This window comes from Scleropages formosus, chromosome 2 (assembly GCF_900964775.1).
Source record: "Scleropages formosus chromosome 2, fSclFor1.1, whole genome shotgun sequence".
In the NCBI taxonomy this organism is placed as follows: domain Eukaryota; kingdom Metazoa; phylum Chordata; class Actinopteri; order Osteoglossiformes; family Osteoglossidae; genus Scleropages; species Scleropages formosus.
Window position 1 is genome coordinate 6,857,602 of NC_041807.1, and position 14,468 is coordinate 6,872,069.

Genomic DNA, 14,468 nt, shown 5'->3' on the forward strand with positions numbered 1-14,468 from the left:
CGCCTCCTAGGCATGTGAGCCTGAAGTATGACAAACACCTCTTTCTTTTCAGTTGGACTGCCACGTCCATGACCTCGCCCCGAATGTCCACACCTGCCCAAAATCAGAGCAGTGAGTTATAAAGAAGCTGCACCTGCACACCCTGGTTGTGGAATCTCATTTGAGAAACCCATCTCTCCAGCGCTCTTGAATGAACCTACGGCAACCTACCCGTCCTTCCAAGTCCCTCATTCTCCTCAGTCCCTTGTTCTCCTCAGTCCCTCGTTCCTGCTCCTGACATCCATGGATCCTAACACTTGCATTGCCTCCTTGACTTTAAAATTGGATTCTCCTCAAGACGTACATTGGTGCATTAACTGATCCACGCCTGTCCCTGATCACGAATCTTGCCTGCTTCCTTGTGTACCGACAATAACTATCCCGTGATTGGGTCCACACACCTACCTCACTCTCCTGCACGCTCAGTTTATCACAGACCACGTTTCTGTTAACAGTGTCTCATGTGTTACTACATTTGGCTATAGTATTTTTGTTTTTACCCTCATAACCATGGCACCAAAATGTAAATGTGATGTAACTATCTATTGTAATACTGATTTTATAAAGGCTATTTTTGTTTATGCATGCAACGTGCCAACCCATAGTGACCACTCCCGTGGTTTCCAAGTCAAGTCAAGGGAGGAACAGAGGTGGATTGACAGGTCCTTCCTCTGCATGGCAGGGGAGGCAAACACAGGGAGAAAGACAGGGCTGCTGCACACCCCAAGCAGGACTCAAACTCCAGACCTGCCACACAGCAAGGCACTGGTCAAACCCTCTGTGCCACCACACCCCCCACTTTTGTTTATGATGTTACCTAAATTTACATTATGGTGAAGCAACTAGAATGAAACATCAAATTTATGAGAAAAAAACAACCCAAAAAGTAATGAATTAAGCTTAGATTACTTTTTATTGACACTGCTGTTGGTATATTAAAATAATTCAAATATGTGTTGCTTAGTGAAACAGATCAATGTGAGGATTTTTCAACTGTAATAAGTATACAGTATGCTCTCAGAACGTAAAGACATGCAAAACTTGTATGTTACACCTTACAGTGCTGGATAATCAACTTTACAATTACTCATCAATGTATATAGTATGGTATTCTTACTATTTTCAGTTCAGGGTAAATACCTGGAACAACACTTATTTAGCAAAAGTGGAATTCAGTCTGGCAATGTTCATATGAGAAATCAATAACCCTAAACAGTTGATCTCCTGCTACGTGTTCTCCACAGTTCTCTACAAATGCAGTGTAGCAGCTGAAGTGTTCTGCCTTTACCTGGCGACTCAAGTAAACTTTAGTTTACCAGAAGGTGTCCTCACTGGTGATGTTGCTGTCCGTGGTTCTGAAGTTCTAACCACAGCTCTGTCAAGATTAAGGCTGACACAGACCCCATGTAATATCAGCTTACTGAACACTGGCCCCCAAACTCTCCAGTGTTACAAAAGAATGAAAAAATGTGCTATTTTCTATGTGGCTCTCGAAGTCAAGCAGGGAATCCTGAAAGATTGAACAAAAGGCTCTTCCTAAGCAAAGGACTTTGACACAGGTTGTTTAGGAGCTTTCAGTTAGTGTACTGCAGGGGGCACAAAAGCCTCAAGGTTATTCAGAAGGAACAGCTGTGCATATAGCTTACTGGGGTGGTGGAAATGAAGAATGTGACACACACATACTTGTCCAGATCTAAGGACTGGAGGCAACAGTGTGACACTCTGACTTGCTGATCATCAGCTGTGTTCCTGCTCTTTCTCTTGCAGTCACTCAGTCTCTGGTCAATATGGGGGAAATGCTCCCTGCCCAGGAAGCGGCCAAAATCTACCACACCAACTATGTCAGAAATGCGAGGGCAATCGGTGTGTTGTGGGCGATCTTCACCATCTGCTTCGCCATCATTACCGTGGTGGTGTTCATCCAGCCATACTGGATCGGAGACAGCGTGAACACACCCCAGGCAGGATACTTTGGCCTCTTCCATTACTGCATCGGCAACGCACTGACCTCAGAGCTCATCTGCAAGGGCAGCGCCTTGGACTTCGGCTCCATCCCGTCGGGGGCCTTCAAGACTGCCATGTTCTTTGTGGGAGTCTCCATGCTCTTGATTGTGGGCAGCATGGTCTCTTTCAGCCTCTTTTTTTTCTGCAATGCTGGCAGTGTGTACAAGATCTGTGCTTGGATGCAGCTAGCCTCCTGTGAGTAACTTTCCTCAGACTTTCCTGCAATGTGTGCCGCCAGTGCCCTTAGCATGGTAACATGGATTATGGGGAATTTTAAAGGAGGTAAAGTTTCGGCTGGACAGACATAACACAGTGGCGGTGGAGTGAATGTACTTTGCACATGTCTGTGCTAGTTTGTCTGTGCTGATGTGCAGCTTTCTCTAATTATGTAAGTACAGTTTGATTAGGTCAAATGCTCTTTTCATTCAAGGAAAATGATACAAAAAATTAGTATAGTCTATATTTTTGTCACCTTGTTGCACTGGTAGGCTATGTTGTGGAGTAACAGAGTGACCGTTGCAATTAATGTAAAATAAAAAAAAAGAAAAAAAAAGAAAAAAAACACACCGCATGGAGTACTGAAGTGAGAAAAGTGGTGAGACTGTTAGGGCAAATGGTGCACATGGGTACATTTACACCGTACATTAAAATACGGTATCTTTCCAGTCAGAAATAGTAATGTAATGTAAATGTAAACGTAAATTGAGAGCAGAAACACAAGAAAAAGCTGTAGAAATAATGGCCATTCTGGGGTTTCTAACAGAGTTTTTTTAAAAGAAGCATTTTTATCTATTTTTTTCTTAAAATGGTCATGAAAATTTAAAATTTCAGAGCACTGTGAGATATTCTAGTGTATAGGTCTGTTCCCTTGCAACCTTGAGGTTTTTGGTTTTAATTCTACTCCTTCTTTACCACTGATCAAGGTACTGTACTTAACTAAACTGATAGAGTAGGAATACCTTGCCGTGTGAATAGGTAAACCACTGTAAAGTTGATTATGTATCAGCGTAACACTGGACAAAGATGTTTGATAAATAAAAGTTTATTATAGAGCTGTAGGATATGAATATCATGTTTAGATTTCTTTAGTCTATAGAGAGAGGGTGATGGATTTGAAATGTACATGCTAAGACACTTATGTGTTCATGAAATAGGCCAGCGGAATGCGGTCTCCCCGAGGGCTCCTCCAAGGGAAGCAGCTATTACACGTATCACTTTCCCTTTCAGTCACACAGGAGCTCATGGCCGCTGCACACAAACAAATCCCTCCGCTTTTGCCATGGCAACCAGCTCTTTAACAATGCAGCACACATGTAAGGCACAGCTGAAAATTTTCCTACTATATCCTTATTATAAGGTGTTATTTGTTCACCACATACCTTACACCTTATGCTGACTTTGCAAGGGGGTGTATATACTTTTCCTAATATAATTCATAAAATAAATTCTATAATGTTCTACAGACTATTATTGAATACACCACAAGTGAATGACTAAACAGAAGCTCGGTAACAATCATCACATTCACTCGCTCACTCTCTCACTCAACCAGTGTCGTTAAAAGCTTGTCAAAGTAGGATAACCAGGGTACAGAGTACGGGATTACAGTCAAAGGCAGTAACAATCATCGATGCAGTACTTATATTACAGCAAAATAACATTCAGAACCACGGAGAGTTCTCTTTCTCTTTTAGTGACAGAATTTAACAATGAGATATAAGGGATAGAGTGAAACAATGAAGTGAATCAGAGTAAATTTGGAATTTATTTTGCAAAGTGTTCTGCTAAGGTAGTCATGTGACAATATTGGCAGTTTGAAAAGAAAAATAAGCCCTTGGATCTGCATTACAAATGGACATATCACTAAACATTTTGCTGTTGTACTGTGGCAGAACAGTTGTGCTTATGATAATTCACTTATCTAAGAATTATTCTTCTGTGCCCAGCCATGGTGTAACAAAAGCCAAGCTCCCTACTGTGTAAATGTGAAGTGACTGGCACACTGCCCTTCACCCATGACTGAACTCTGCTAATTGAGAGTTATGACTTTCCTTTAGCATATGATACACAGAGGGTCCCCTTCTCTGTAGATAGCCATCCATAATCAGTTCCAAACTCCTTGTGTTGAGTGCTGCTGCCCAGGCTCCTGCTGACCACAAACTGCCCTATTAAGAAAAATACAGAGCCATTTTTTTCTTTGCAAAAATTACACAAATGATTAAGTATGAGCTTGTCCAAGTAATATAAGTATCAAAAATATGAATATCCATATTTGAATTTGTCCACAATGAGTAATAATACTGAAAACATTTTTAGCCATTGTTAATTTGTTATACTTTTTATCATGTAATTGATCAAAGATTAGGTCAACACATTTATTGGCAATATGATCATCTCTGCTTGGCAAAGGAAATTACAAAGAAAGATGTGATCTGGTGTTTAATTAAAAACATTATTTATTCACAAGGAAAAAAATATGTCTAAAAGCTTCTTTGACCAAATTTAAACTGATTGTGCTGATTTAGGCTTTTAGCTCCTAACTTATCCTCTGGATAACGTGTTATCACTAAATGAGGATAATTTACTGTAGGCAGGTTAAATACAGCTCCATTGTTCACTGCTCTGTCTTACAGATGTCAACCACTTCCAAACACTGGTATAGTTACAAAAGTCTCATTTCACCTTACACCATCATAACATTTCACTATGTTTCATTTTCTTTGTGCTGTTCATCTCCCTTGGGATATCCTCAGTCTCCCCTTGCTGTCTGTTCCACGTCATCGATGACAACAGCAGCTGCACAGCGGACATAGTGTCACTGCTGGGGAAAGTGCTCAGAAACTTAATGAAGTGAATCGTCTCCTTCAAAAGCAGTTGCCTAGCAATTCCTGACCTTATCCCCACAGAGTTTTAAAATGTTGAAACCTCATTTGCACAATCGCTTGCAGTCTCTGTCCTTCAAAAGCAGACACCACATACTTCGTTTACAAATGCATATTTACAGTACATATATTGGTTTCACTTTTTTATGATGACTACGTAATAATCACATCACATTACCAAATAGGGATACCGCCTGCAACTTTGGGCTTTAATAGACTGAAAATGTAATGAGAAAAGGATTCAAAGAGTCAGTGTTTTACAAGCATTAATGCAATGTGATGTGCCAATGCAGTTTAAGTCTTGGTATGCTGAGCGAACCAGCTCTGCCTTCTTTGCAGTTCTCATGTATGAATGAAACTCCACGTATCAGTGCTTACTGACATGTGACGGTTGTCAGTGAAATTTAATTGAAGGCCAAGGTGTTAATATTTAAAGTAATAACACAGGAAAAGCACTGAATTTATACAGTATGTATACATTTGGGGTGATACACATGTCTATAGTACTATGGCTACAGTGGTGGAGGAGACAGAAGCAAAGTGCATAAAATGCTTTATCATGAGGGCTGTGAGGTGTTGCTATGGAGATACAGAACATCTCTTCACCAAAAGTTATTAATGGATGTTTGGTCTCTGTCCCATCCCTCTTAATTAATACACCATCTAAGACAGAGCATTTCACTTTGGCTCAAACTACTAAATTACAAGAGGCAGATATTGACTGTTGGAAAATATGAGTTAGGGAAACATCTAGTAATTACGTTTCATATATAATGTATTAGATGAGTGAAAAACTAACAGACTGTATCAGGCAGTATAGTAGATGTTTGCAGGACTGTAGAAAGTTCCAGCTATGTGACATATGTGTCAATGTAAGAGAGAAAGAATAACATTTAAGTTTCTACAGACTGTAAAAATATTTTTGGTCAATGTGAACAAACTGAAAACCCAGGTTTATTACAGCAGATAGAGCAGGCTACTGCTGTGGTACCCTTGAGCAAGGCACTTACCATAAAGTGTTCCAGCAGAATTACCCAGCTGTTTAAATGAGTAAAACATTGCAGGTAGCTTAATTTTACAAGTCACATTGGAGAAAAGCATGAGCTAAATGAATAAATGTAATGTACAGTAAATGAATAATAGACATGAAGGAATAGTATCGGTGATAGATTTTTGTTTTTGTTAAATGATGCTTGTCTAACTTTTACACTGAAGAACTAGATAGGTCAGTATAATTACACAGTTCTGTTTCAGTAACAAAATTCAGTACATGGAGCACTGCTTCAGGTTCATGGACTTAAAGCAGCTTCAGCACAGAATGAAGTTAATATATTAACTTCCCTTTGTTCGAGCATTTTCTGTGGGTTCCTGGTTGCGTCCGTAGTCGAAAGGTGAACTAGTGACATGAAGTTATCAAATAAGAATGGGTTATATAGTGTTACAGAAAAAGATCAGATCCTTTTGAAACAACTGCTGAATACCACAGAATTTAAATAATTAAGTTGCAGGTGGTGAGGTGGTGCCATTGCTCACTGTCCTTAGCGTTCTCTGCCAAATAAGGTCACTGCTTTCTGCCGGGTGTCGTCCCCAGCTGTCTGCATGGTGATGGGCTGTATGATCTACCCTGATGGCTGGGATTCTGAGGAGGTGAAGCGCATGTGCGGGCAGCGCACAGACAAGTACACATTGGGAAACTGCACAGTGCGTTGGGCCTACATCCTGGCCATCATCAGCATCCTAGACGCTCTTATCCTCTCCTTCTTGGCCTTCGTGCTGGGCAACCGGCAGGACAAGCTGCTGCCTGAGGACTTCCAGGTGGAGGGAAAAGGTGAGGACTTCCGTGCACATCCTAACAGAAATAGGGACAATGGTGTGGATCATATTTGAGGAGATATCTGTTGCTCCATGACAATTATGTAAGCCAGTCATTTGTCAGTTAGCCAAAGATGTTAATGGTTTCAAGTCCAGATTGTTTTTATTGATTTATGGTGCACAAAACAAAAATCACTGCCTAATGTTACCTCTCTTGAGTGAACACACTTTTGATTCTGCAAACCTTATTCTAAGGGTTCTTCGTGAAATACGGCTGGAGACGTCTTATTTAGAACAAGGCAGTAGCCCACAGTATGAGCCAAGTTGAGAGTAGTGGTCCCTTAATTATTACAGGATCTGTGTTTTGGTTTTCACTCTTCCTCAGATCTTCTTTGCTTCGTAGGACTAATCTTTTGTACAGCAAAAAACTCATTTGGTCACCAAATTGCCCTTAGTATCTCTATGTGTGAATGAGTGTGTGCGATTTCCCTGCAATGCACTGGCCCTGCTTTGGACAAGTAATGGATTAACAAACAACCAAATGAATGAATTAATGAATGAAAACACTAAACTGGCACTAAACCAACATCCACATTAAGAACATTCTCCAAAATCTGCCTCCAAGTTTGTGGCATTTGTTGGTTAAGCCTGAAAACCTAAATTATTTTCCAGCTAGGTCTTGTTTGGGTTTCCACATTTATGTGTGAAATCAATGAAAAAGTCTGTTTATGCCATTTATACCTATATAAACATAGGAGAGGTGCAGTTCAGCAGACTGTATCTGAAGTGCTGAGAAGGCAGTGTAAAATCAATCCAGTTTTACAAGTTCAACAATTTTAAAGTGATTCCCTTTGTAAGAATTAGAAAAGCATAAGCAGAAAATATATTGACAGCATTTCTCAGTACCTGCTTTTTACCAGTAATATGCTTCATTCTGCAATGGTTTATACATTTTTACAAAATATTTGGTTACAATGCCATTCTTTTTTGTGCCACCATGTTGAAATGAACAGTGATTAGTTTACAGACAACTGTAATGCATTATAGCCAATATTGTAAAGCACATACAAATGGTTTAATATAAAACACATTTTGTCCACTGTACAATAATCTTGTACATAATTTTCTTTTCGCATTTGAACATTCTCTGTAAAATGTGGCATCCCACAGAACTGTGAATGTGGAAGTGCAGACAAGGCTATCTTTGACATGCTGTCTTTCCATTTTAGATAACGCGTGAGGCATCTGTACAGTGACTAAAGCCTGAGGAGAGAAGTGCCCAAGTTGTACCTATGTATTCTGTAAACCAGATTTACTACAACAACCCAGGCTTGTAAGGACTTCATCTTTACGTTACTCTCTCTGCAAGCTTTTGATTTTGGTAAGTGCCCATGGCCTCTATTCACAGACTTGTATGTATACGTATTGTAGTCAAGACATTTGATGTACTTTGAACATACAAGCAATGACTGTGTAACATGAGTAAGACTAATAGTAATGAAAACTTCACATTATGTGTGCAATTATGTTTTATGACAAAATATCTCCATCATGGCATTTTCACCTACTTAAATGTTGCACAATACTGTGTATTAATGCCAGAGTCAAGCAAATACATACAAACAGTCAAGCGGTGTAAACTGCCTTGTACTTTTAACAGGCAATGGATTTTCAGCTTTCATATAAATTGGGATGCACACAAAAGCATGGTAATAGTGTGAGAATTAATTGTTTTAAAAAAACTGACACAAAACCAGCAATAAGGGCACATTATAAATACATACAAAGCTAAGTGTGTGCTTTCAGTGTTGCGGGGGTTGGTACAAAATGCGTGGGTTGAAAAAGTCAATAAATCCATTTTAAATGACTCCTACTTTATGTGTAACAAATTGTATTACTCATCAGTGTGTCTTTTCATGCTGACATTTGCAATGCAGATAACAGCTTTGGCTCTCTAAAGTAGACAAAAGCCCAAGTGTAGCTGAGTTTCACAAATCCCTACTTCCAGCCTCCACTCACCACTGACTCTGTGGCAACCTAGGACACAGATGGACATGATTTCTGAAGCACTCAACTCAGAAGACCTTATCAGCACATGGTCTTCATAAAGTTACAGCCATCTGTATTTGATGTTTAATTCAGCAAAACACTGCTTTTAATCTTTTCAATGCAGTGTGTGAGCATTTATATGAGAGGAATAGGTCACAGCATGTTGCTCAGTAAAGAACAAATGACAAATCAAGTGCTAAAAAACACAACTGTGACAACTGTGGTTTCCCAGTCTCTTCCAAAAGCCAGCTTTTCAGATCATGTAGAAAATGGTGCTCAAATCTTTCCCTGACCATTTGTATAACCAAATGACAGTAAAACATATATTTAACAATTTCAATAAAATCGGTTTTTACTAAAATAGTTAGATGTACACAATGTTATAATGGTCTGCAGTAAATTGTGCACCAATGAAATGAATGTGGTTTCACACAGGTCAAGAGTGGTCAGCACAGTCAAAGTCCTTCAGGATTTACAGAAATCAATTTAACATTGGACCTACACCTAAAACAAAATTTTGAGGGGACTTTCCATCTAAGTAATTACTACAACAGTCATTGCTGGTTAGACAAAAACAAGCACATCTTGTTTTTCAAGCTCTAGTATCAACCCTGATTTAGAATTTTAAAAAAAATAGCCAAAAGTAGCTTAAAATATAGCTTAATAGCTCATTTAATAGCTTAAAGTATCTGTTGCCACTGGGCCGTCAAGAGAATTTAAGTTCTAAAACACATTCATGACTCTGTCACAAAGTAAAACACCCAGAGTAGAAATACATTTGCATTTCAAAATCTTTATTTTTCCGAATGACAGAAAAGTATTTTCTTTAAAAGTGATGAACAATCAAAAGCCAAAGACTGAAAGCATTAGCAAGGAAAGAAAAAGAGGAAGTAGACAGACAGCCACCACTGCTGAGGCAAAAGTGGACCTGTGCCCTGAAGACTCATGGGAAGGCAGCCTTCACCATTCATTAAGACCCAACTCCTGGGTCTTCAGCAAAGGGAAAAAAGCAGAGTGTACAAAAGCATCATAAGCTAAGAAAAAGAAAAAAGAAAAAGAAAAAAAAACAAGAAATAACAGCAGCTAAAATATAGCCAAGCCTGGCAGACAGACAGCAAGACTTCCCTTCACGCATTCATAAGTACATTGTATTATCATCCACCCAACTAAAGAGTTCCAGCAACACATCAGTATCAGTGTTACTTGATATGTAATAGAGCCGTTCTAAAGTTACAACATACAGGTGGTCAATGCTTTCATGTTATTTCAATATGCCAAAGTCATTCCTCATAAAACACAGTGCCAGTTTCTGCTGTCACCAGATCTGTTTTGTGGTACCTTTCAACTGCTCTCATGAAAAATCATTGTCATCATTCAGTTTTTGCAACAAGGCAAAAAGGACCATTTAAGACAAGTCTTAACGTGTATATTACAATTGACACAATAAGATATGTAAACCATGGAGCCCAGAGAAAAAATTATGTACATTAGCATCTCATACGAACGACTCGGTTTTGAAGGGTTGCTGACCTAACTGACCATAGTCTCTAGAGCAGTTTCCATGATCCAGCACTCCTTTGGCTGTCCAGCATTCTTGTGAAAGCAAGTCTAGCCTGGTCCCACCACTGCTCTCCTCTCATGCCCTGCAGTGATACAGTACTTCCCATTTCCCATTACAAGCTGCACCTCTACGCTGTTTGTTTTTTAACACACTACTTAGATTCTGTGCACCTTGATTTAGAGAGCTACACTACTTCTCAGCCTTTTACTTAGTATTAAGCACATAAAACATAAAAAATAATTTCAGCAAGCACAACTATTTTGTCTTGACAAAGAGAACAGGGCAGTTTTACAGGCATTGATGGAAACACTGTGAAGGACTTTCATATGTAATGAATTTTTGTAATTGGGGTATGTGTCAGCACCACCCCCTCCCCAACTACAAATCCTCAGTGTCAAGCTTTTAAAGAAAGTAAAGGCAAAATCTATGTATCACTACAGATAGTTGTCATGAACACACGAGTAAGGAAACACAAACATAAAGACACATAATTATCCAATATCCAGTAACGAATACAAAAAAAATGAAAAACTTAACATTAAACCTGTCATGTTGGACTATCCTCCTCCTGTCTTGCCATCACTCATGCCTGACATTCCAAAAAATGGAGCTACTGGGTGCAGAAGGGCGGTCGCCTGATCTGTGTTTGCCTTAAAACTTGTGTACAAGAGAGATAATGTCTGCACCAACCTCTAGGTAGCAAACCATGGGTGTTGCAGACACTCTGTGGCTGTGGCCCTCTTTTCAGGGACCAGCTCCAACATAGGCAACAGGAAGTCGGTGAAGGCCTGGGCATCCTGTCGCTCCCACTCGTACTTCTCCACCAGCACATCAAACAGGCCCCATGGTTTTAGTTTGGTGATGTGCCTTAGGTCCCCTGTTGTCAAGAAAGCAGGGGAAAGTAGGAGGACATCATCAGCAAGGCCAGCAGCACTTCACTAGAGAGATAACATGACCACTTCAGCAACCACTTTACCTTTCTTTGTGAAGAATTCCTTGCAATATTTGCCAGCCATGATGAGCTTTCGAGGAATTTTTCCCAGAAGTTCAATGATGAGTGCAATGTGGTCTGCAAATGAAAGGACAAAAAACAGTGGCAGAGAAACAGGTGAAATGTCACTATGATCCATTACTTTCCATGTTCTTTGTATGCAAGAAGTTCCCTGTGGACATCTGGAAGGTTGGTTCTGTTAACTGCTGTGTTAATTACTGATACAGGGGACTTACTTGCTGTCCTCAAAAAAAGGACAAAAGAGGAGGCAAAAAGACCATACCTTTAGCAAAACACTTGATTTCTCCCAAACTACTCTTTTGCTCAATCACAATCCAAACTCCTTTCTTAATGTGGTTATGGTACATAGGCTAACTGCTCTTTAATGTTCTTGTCTACACTAGAAGTTCTCTCTGTAAATACATGGATGACTGTCTCAGACTTGAAAAACTGACATTTGATTTGCATGACAACTGTAATGACTTCTGGAGTATCTCAATACCTTTCTGGAAGTCAGTAGAAAGTGCTACATGTTCCCAGCTGTGATAAATTGTAACCTTTAGATCCTGTCTATGCATGTGAACATATCTGTAGTTTCTCAGTGGACTGTCTCCATTTGTATGCTAGTATGCTCCTGTACTGTTCTTTGAATTAAAAATGAAAAAAAGGCAGTTCAATGGCTGTAGTACTCTTGAGTGAAGTACTTACCCTAAATTGTTTTAATAAAATGAAAAAGTCTCTTTAATCAGCTTGAAATCAAAGGAATGGCACTAAGATGGTTTGAATCCTACCTATCTGACAGATCTCATCAAGTGGTCTGGCAGCGCTCTCGTTCTTCTCTCGCAACCGGTGTCCCATACCAATATTGGGTCCTCTTCTCTTTTCGATCTACACCTCTGGTCATAGCCTCCCATGGATTCAAATATCACTGCTATGCTGATGATACCCAGCTCTTCCTCTCCTTTCCACCTGGAGCATCAGACATTTCCACATGCATTGCTGCCTGCCTGTTGAACATCTCTGCATGGACGTCTGATCACCACCTACAACTCAACCTTTCCAAAACAGAGATTCTTCACCTCCCAGCTGGCCTGTCCTCCTGTCACGATCTATCAGTCAAACTGGACAACTCACTCATTTTGCCTACCTCCTCGGCCAGGAGTCTGGGAGTAACAATTGACCTGAGTCTGTTTTTCTCTCGGCACATCGAAGCCACAATCCGGTCTTGCTGATACATTCTGCATAATATTCATAGGATCCATCCTTACCTCACAACTGACTCTGCTTAACTACTTGTGGTGTTTTTACGGTTCATGCACTGTAACTTCATGATCTTCCACAGATATGCCTTTACACAGCCGCTACCCTGGCATTGTATGTGATTGTTTGTTTGTGTACCTTATTCTTATTAAAAAAAAAAAAAAAAAAAAAAAAAAGAAACTAGGGGGTCATCAGGATTCATCTATCCTGCGTTTTATGCACATACTCCATTGATGAACCTCGGTGCATCAAGTGGATGGTATCAAACTAGGTTTACTTAAGAATCACATGTCTGCAGCCATGTCTGTTTCTCTTAATGTAATGCACAAATTGTATTTTTGCTGAGATGTATGTCGCTTTGGAGAAAAGTGCTAGCTAAATGAATCACTGCAAAGTGAGAATATTCTTAGGCTTTGCTTAAGCTACAGACAGCAGCGTGGAAAAAGCATGTGCTCCTTTCCAATTTTCTCTGTGTTTGCACTATTTTGACATTAAATTTGATCAGGTCTTTTTATCAGTTATAGTAAGAAAATCTTTCCCTGCCTTATGAAGGTAATTCATCCTTGAAAATCCTTTTCTAAGGTAAATTCTCACAACTGAAAGATCTAAGTACTAGTTCAAGACCCTGGTTATCGTCTACAAATGCATCAGTAGAACTGCTCCCAGCAATTTACATAACTTGATCAACCGCTATTCCCCAGCCAGACCCCTTTGTTCATCTACTTCTGCTTCTGCTTAGGGATCCCATGCACGAAAAGTAAAGAGCGAAGGTTCTCGGTTCTGGCTCCGTTGTGGTGGAATGACCTCCCCCTTTCATTCAGAACTCCAGAAACTGTCTACATTCAAGAAGGGTGTGAAAACTCACCGTTTCCGGACTCACTTTGCCGAAGATCTTTCCAGTATGATGTAAATGTTAACGCACCATAATTTTATGGTCATCCCCAGATAAGCCTTTACACAGCTGCTACTCCTGTACTGTACGTAAATTTTGTGCACCTTATAATATATATAAAAAAACATTGTAGGAAGGTTATCAGGATTCATCTATCCTGCATTTTATGCACCTACTCAAGCGATGAACATTGGTGCATCAAGTGGAAAGTAACAAACTAGGTTTACCTAAGAATCACATGTCTGCAGCTATGTCTCTTTCTCCTGATGTAATGCACAAATTTGTATTTTTGCTGAGATGTACATAGCTTTGGAGAAAAGTGTCTGCTAAATGAATAAATGTAAGCACTATTAGTGTCAATAGTAAAAATGTTTATGCATCCCTGAGCCCAAAAACTGAAACACGTGTGTGCTAAAATATTACGAATTCCATTAAATGGACAGAATTACTTCAATAGCTAACATTATTCATCATAACACAATTTAAGGTGGTTTCCCTTCATTAATTACTCTTTAATGAGGTACAGCTATCTAGCTGTGCTCAGTCAGCTCTTTCCTGGCTATTATGTACTGTACACTTAAAAAAAAAAAAAACAACATACATATGATACTCAGTGTTTATGTATCAACCTTCAATGCATAAAACAAAACAGAACAGTGAAGACAGACAAAATCAATGAAAAAAGTTCAACTGAATTTGCACTCATAGTACAAGACAACAACATGGCGTCTTAAGTGGCTGGGCTGTTGATAATCATTTGATTCTCCTCAGACTGTGTGGAGTTTGCACATTCTCTCCGCGTTCACATGAGTTTCCTTCCATAGCTTCAGGTGAATTGATGACTCTAAATTGCCTGTAGTGTGTGTCTGTATGTATGTATGTATGTCTTACATTGCTCTGCTCTATCCATGGGTGAATGACTGTAGGAAGTTCAGTGCAGTGCGTCTAATACGGTCACCTTGGATACATGTGTCAGTT

General features: G+C 39.6%; 2 protein-coding genes across 5 annotated transcripts in view; one reads left to right on the plus strand and one right to left on the minus strand.

Annotated features, from left to right (window-relative positions):
- The first annotated feature begins 1,823 nt into the window (after positions 1–1,823).
- lhfpl5a (LHFPL tetraspan subfamily member 5a) lies at positions 1,824–6,812 on the plus strand. The gene is made up of 2 exons (XM_018758541.2): positions 1,824–2,238; positions 6,517–6,812. The coding sequence occupies exons 1-2, from the start codon at positions 1,827–1,829 to the stop codon at positions 6,810–6,812; spliced, it is 708 nt and encodes a 235-aa protein (XP_018614057.1). The 5' UTR covers positions 1,824–1,826.
- srpk1b (SRSF protein kinase 1b) overlaps positions 6,700–14,468 on the minus strand; it is a 51,485-nt gene continuing 43,716 nt past the window's right edge. For 3 of the 4 annotated variants that reach the window (XM_018758718.2, XM_018758722.2, XM_029249825.1), the window contains 2 exons: positions 11,324–11,416; positions 9,722–11,224 (listed from right to left, as the gene is read on the minus strand). In XM_018758718.2, the coding sequence (XP_018614234.1) occupies positions 11,040–11,224; positions 11,324–11,416 (278 nt within the window). In that variant the 3' untranslated portion in view covers positions 9,722–11,039. Of the gene's footprint in view, positions 6,775–9,721; positions 11,225–11,323; positions 11,417–14,468 lie in introns of those variants that run through there. The other variant, XM_018758719.1, reaches the window with a different exon arrangement.

Coding starts and splice junctions, on each gene's coding strand:
- lhfpl5a (XM_018758541.2), top strand. CDS start 1,827: ATGGGGGAAATGCTCCCTGCCCAGGAAGCGGCCAAAATCTACCACACC. Junction 2,239..6,516: donor TTGGATGCAGCTAGCCTCCT/GTGAGTAACTTT, acceptor TGTCGTCCCCAG/CTGTCTGCATGGTGATGGGC.